Source organism: Lacerta agilis, chromosome 11 (genome assembly GCF_009819535.1).
Source record: "Lacerta agilis isolate rLacAgi1 chromosome 11, rLacAgi1.pri, whole genome shotgun sequence".
In the NCBI taxonomy this organism is placed as follows: domain Eukaryota; kingdom Metazoa; phylum Chordata; class Lepidosauria; order Squamata; family Lacertidae; genus Lacerta; species Lacerta agilis.
In genome coordinates, this window is record NC_046322.1 from 21,174,101 (window position 1) to 21,180,100 (window position 6,000).

The 6,000-nt window shown below is 41.4% G+C and overlaps 1 protein-coding gene across 1 annotated transcript in view; it reads left to right on the plus strand.

Moving 5' to 3' along the window:
- NDUFS4 (NADH:ubiquinone oxidoreductase subunit S4) overlaps positions 1-1,565 on the plus strand; it is a 46,452-nt gene extending 44,887 nt beyond the window's left edge. The window contains exon 5 of the mRNA XM_033163906.1: positions 1,351-1,565. Coding sequence (XP_033019797.1) covers positions 1,351-1,454 — 104 coding nt within the window. The 3' untranslated portion in view covers positions 1,455-1,565. The remainder of the gene's footprint in view (positions 1-1,350) is intronic.
- Positions 1,566-6,000: the final 4,435 nt, after the last annotated feature.

Genomic DNA, 6,000 nt, shown 5'->3' on the forward strand with positions numbered 1-6,000 from the left:
GACCACTGGTCTTGCTAGCTAGGGATGATGGGAGTTGTAGTCCAAAAACATCTGGAGGCACAAGGTTGGGAAACACTGCCTTAGGGAACATAGGAAGTTACACTGACTGCCAGTGGCTCTCCAGGATTTCAGACAGGATATCCTTCCTGCCATACCTGGAGACACCTGGGACCTCTTTGCACGTGAAGCATGTGCTTTGCCACTGAGCTATGGCTCCACATAGCGCATATTTAGGGGACTGTCGGGCTCGCCTGCTAAATACTTTTTCTAAAGGAAACAAATTAGCTTAGCCTTACAAACTTGGTCACAACAATACACATTTTCTGTATCTTTTGTAGAATATAACTAGACTTTAAATGTTTGCTATTGTATCCCGTAGACTTGTCTTCTTGAACAGAAAACCAACCTTTGTGGCTTATTGCAAACTGCTTCTGAAATATTCAGCTCCACCTCAGAACACACACTTGGGCACAAAAAAAGCATATGCATAATTCCTTTGGCCCGGATTTATATGCATAAAACGTATATAAGAATGAAGGAATCTTCCCTCCCTTCTACTCCCTGGTAGCCTTTAGAACCTGCTCACTGACAGAGAATGGCCATGTTGCACTTTTGCCGAGTATTTTAATAGTCTGTTATCAAGATTGCCTGCCCTTCATTTAACCCTATCTATCAGCAATAGACTCCCCATCTCTTTTCTGTGGTCAGCAGTTCCACCCCTGTATTATCATCATATGCAACTCCATGTGCTGAATCTGATGGGTGCAACTGGAATAAGGTTTACAGGGAGGGAAAACCCCTTCCAGAGATTAGAGTCCTTTGATTTCATTGATATTTTTTTTAAAGCAGTGGGAGAATTGGCAATGTCCCTGGTCTGCAGAGCAGCTGATTCTGATTAGAAGGCCGCTTAATAAATTCTCCCAAGCTCACCTCCTTGTCCTTCTGGCTTCCTTGTGGCATTGTGGTACCCTGCTACCATGCATATTTTCAAAACTTGGCCCGACATCAGAAAAAGAGGTGTAGATGCATGGGATTACAGGACTTCATGTGTCAACTGTTGGTGCTGGTCTATCAGCAGGAGCGGCAAAAGTTGGAACACACAGTGCCTGAGATCTGACAAACCTGAGAACAGGTGGAGGTCACATTTAAGGCATATCTGTCTTAAAGGATTATTGTTCACTGCCTTTTACAAAAGAATAAGCTAGTAATTACATATAGTATATCAAATATGCTGGTTATTTCTTTTTTGTTAGCTCTTAAAAGCTTGACATTGCAATTGTTTGTGTTGCACTTGCTCTGTTATTGGGTGCATGTGTGTTGTTTAGAATTCTCTACATGTTTTTTTCCTAGGCTGGAGCTATGATGTTCAAGAGCAGAGGATTCCAAAACCTAAATCCAAGTCTTATGGTGCAAACTTTTCTTGGAACAAAAGAACAAGGGTGTCCACAAAATAGGTTGGCATTGGCTGTCTCTGCGTCTGACTGTGAATAAAGTCAGCTGTGCTGTATTTATAGTCCATGTATAATACATCTCTTAATCTCCTAATAAATTTGACCTTTAAACTACTCATGCATCTTGTGGTGTCTATTTAAAATGTTTTTGATGTCTCCAATTGAACCTGTTACAAACTTCCCTATATTTAGAGAGGAGATTTGGGGTGTTCATACCTCTAGGAAATTGCTGTACGTGGAATTCATTAAAAGGAATGTTTGAAATGAGCTGCAACATTAAAGATCAAGCCTTGCCTTTTGGAGTAATTTTATAGTTCAATAAATGTCCATCCTTTCACACAGAAAGGCTGTTAGATGTTCCTCTGGTTTTTTCACTTATTTATAGAGAAGAGGTTAATCTGTTTAAGTGCTGGCAGCAGGCGATCTCTGCTTACTGTTTTAAGCAGTTTTGTAAACTGCATTTTCTCTGAGTATCTTCCAGTTCACTTCACTATAGCTGACTTCCTAGAAAGATTCCTTATCTGAAGACTAGCTCTGAAAGACTGAATTAAGTGTCACATTTCTATAAACCTCAGTTGCAGTCTGATTGAGAAAATATTGTAAGATCTTGTTTTTAGCCCTTGAAGGTACATTCACAGTAATGCTTTAAGTACCACAACAGAAAAATCTGCCATTGCCTGCCCTTGGTGCACAACAGTAGGGTAGGCAGCTGCCAGGGACCTGACTATGCTGTTGCCATTGTGAGAGGATTTTTTTTGGGGGGGTGGCCATCCTCTTGGACAGAACCCAGTGTGTTCTGAGTATTAGGGGGGAGACAGTAGACCTCAGGGCAAAAACCTAGGGAAATTGCCATAGCCAAAACCATTTGCTGACTTTCCAGAAACTAAGTTCATGACAGCAACACCCAATCCTAGCACTTTCCTTGGTGGTAGCATGAGCAACCAGCTCTGATGCTGTCCATCAGGATTACATGCCTGACCATTGACTATAGTGGCTTGGACCAATCCAACAACATCTGGATGATCAAAGGTATAGTAAACGATTTTTACCTCCCAAGAGCAGATATGAATGCAGTTCTAGTTCCTTGGTGCTTCCGGACCCAGCAGCTTTGAGGAGGCAGTTCTTCTTGACTCCTCCTGGTGCTCAAGAATGGGAACTGCATGATGAATATGTAAGCATGTTAAATAAGCAGGAGGAGATCAATGCACACCAAAATAAATAAATAACCCAAAACCAAATCACATCCGTAAATTAAGATTTTCTTATTAAGGCACTGAAAATTGGCTGAGGTTTGACCAGGCTGCCCACTTCCTGACATTGATGGAGTTGTGATCCTAACTGTTGGGGAAGACCTAGATACCGACTTGCTGTTGCACCTCAACCCTGGTGCTCAGTCCAGGTAACAAGTTGCTACTGATGAAATTCTTATGACGATTAAAATCCTAAGCAAAAGGGCTGGGGGGGGTGGAATGCTTTTGGAGGGTGGGGTGGCTAGAAGCCACAGTGGCAGAAGGTCAAGATGGGAGCCTGAACTCATATTTGAAACCACCAGTGAAATGTTGGGCTGCCCGTCACTAGCATTTTAAAAAACCCAGTATATGCATGTCTTGAGCTTAAAATGTGCCAAAGCTGTAGGGAGTGATTCCAGCTTCATGGCAGTGTTACTACACTGCATAGTTTTAATGGGACAATTTTAAACAAATACATCCAGTAAGTGATATTGTGAAATAGAAAGCTAATCCCTCCTTTATCTGCAAAGTATTGGTGCAGGGAAGTGGAAGTCTATATTTAGACATAAGTTCAGCTTCTCCCTTTTTTAATTTCATGATTAGGGGACTTGCTTGGCTTGAACTCATCACTGGAGAGGTTATCTGGCAGTGTGTTAAAATGTGATGTTTGGTTACTGAACTTCAGCATCTGCCAAAAAAGAAAAAGACTTTATTACACAACTAACCCTCTTGTTCTGACCTCCAGGAGAAAGGAGGCAGTTTCCCAAACCCAACAAGAATAGTACAGTATTCTTCTGGAACAGGAAATGCCATTAAAATTGCTTTGTAGTAATGCTGGAATTATCAAAATTGCTTCTTCCCCATTGAATCCAATTGTGCCGCATTTACGCTGTGCTGCCTCTTGTTCCGCCCTGTCTTGTTCGCTGAACTGGGGTGGTCCAGATTCTTATGGGATTGCATTTAGCCCTCCAGTACAGTGTTTGGAATACTATGGCGTCACTAAATTTGGGACTAAGCCCGAGAGAGACTTGAATGTCTACATTTAATCCAGAGTTGTCCTCTTACCTGTATTTATTTCTATGTAAGTTGACAAACCTGGTTAACAAATAGGCAAAAGATGGGGGACCTGGTCCTACTATAAAGCAGTATTTGGGTATAGTTTATGTGTTGAATAACTCACAGGGGTTCACTGGCTGACAACAGGTAAAACTTGTAACACTAAAGGAAAGTGTTCTGTTGGGGGAGGTAATGAATAAAGCATACATTCAGGCAGATTAAAATAAACCTTGTGCAAATTTGGAGATGAAAATGCTGGCAGCCAGGTGACAAGCTGGTGGTCGCATTATTCACAGAGAAGCAGCTTTTCCACTGTCCTGCCTGCTAAAGGAAGGGGGAAGATAAACCACCTGGCTGATGCTGGGAGCTACAGAAGAGCTAATGTCAGTGCACTGGAAGAGTAGGCAATGTGCCCTCCAGATGTTGGACTACATTTCCCATCAGTCCCAGCCATCATGGCCAAAAAGCAGGAATGGTAGGAATGACACATTCGCACCCCAACCTCAACATCACTTACCAGTCATTTTATCCAGTGCTTGCTCTCATATCGGCTGTGCAGGAAAGAAGGCACCCATCAGAGGGCAGAGAAAGCTGGGATGTCATAATAATGTCTCCGTACACAGTGGACAAATGGCTTTACCATTCAGGTCAAATCACACCATCTAGGAAAAGAAAGCAACGTTTTCTCCATTGCTTTCAAAAGTCCCAGTGGTCAGCATGGAAGCATGTATAAGTTAAGAGGCTCTGTAGGAGAGCAGTTTTAAATATTAGCTCTGAAACTAAGAAGATGCTGAGCAACACTCTTAAATATGGAGAGCAGATAATGCAAATGTTACAAGAACTGGAAAAAATAGGCCAACCTGCAGGAATTTTATTAAATTTGGTGATGGCTGATAATTGAAAGATACCCTAGAACAGCACTTAAATTTAAAGAAGAAATAAAAGGAACATGGGTTAACCATAGAGTGGTTAGTAAACCTTAGTAAGGGAGTCAACACCCTAGATAAATAAAAAAAACCAATAATAGATGCTTTTATATGAAAGAAAGTAGCAGACTTAAAGCATAACAGGTTTAGCATTATTATACCAATTTAATTTGCACATGCAATACCCTGCTTCACATATTACCCAGGAACTCATGTTTCCTGTTTTGAAATAATCCATTTAACATGCAGAGGCCCTTAAAAAATAAAAATCAGGTTAGATACGGGATAAGTATTACCCCGATTAGCTCAGTGGTAAATGACTGCCAGAGTCTTAAGTATTTTCACACAATTAAATGTGGTGTAAACTGTTCTTAAACTAAGTACTAGAACTTGTAGATAACTTATAGGAAGAAAGGAACAGAGGCTATTACATTAGAGGCTAAAGTAGAAATTCCCATGTTTTCACATGCGCCTGTCCCCCCCCCCCCCCAAATCACCGGTGAGTCAAGGTTAAAAAATATATATATCCAGGAGGAAATTGTTTTTGCAGCAACTATGAACTATTTTTAAAATGGGTTATTTTAGTTTTCCATGATTTCGTAAAGAAGACTGTGGCATTCTTTGCATACCCCCTTAATGAAGCACTTGTTTCTCACAATGACTTGGTGGTTTCCTGCTATAAACATTTCTAAGTATGCAAGGTTGAATACAGCTCACTGTAATTAAGTGAGTAACGGACAAGTGACTCATTGCTTCTCCCTTCAACTTTGCGATGTTAACACAAAAAGCAAGGAATATGTACTTTAATATAGTTTTTTTGCAATCAAAAGCCACCAGCTTTTAAGAAGAGGTGTACGCAAAGCTCTTATAGTCAGTTTTTGACTGCTTTGTTATAGTATTTCAGATGAATAGCAGTTTGTCACTAAGGCCACCCTCACCAAAAAGCCCACCCTTCCACTCCCAATGGACAGCCGCCGACACCAGTAAACGGTTATAAACATGTTCAGCCCAACACCGTTTAGAGATGGTTGTAATTAGGTGGTAGATAAATTGTTGAAATGAATAAAACATGCTTAGTAGCCCTATCAGATCTTTGCAGTCCACACAGGAGAAGTTGGGAGTGGCGCAGAGGTCAGTAGGTCCACCGCCCCATTTTAGCATGAAGAATACAGCTTTGGTTGTTGGGGACTCTGCACCTAGCATTCCCTGCCCCACTCCATGTCACTGGCTGCTATTGGGGGACGGGCACAGAAGTGCTGAGTGCATCTATCTCCTATCATCTATCTGCTTCAGTGAGGTGGTAGCAGCAGATGTAGGTGCAGGAAATGTAAGACTGGA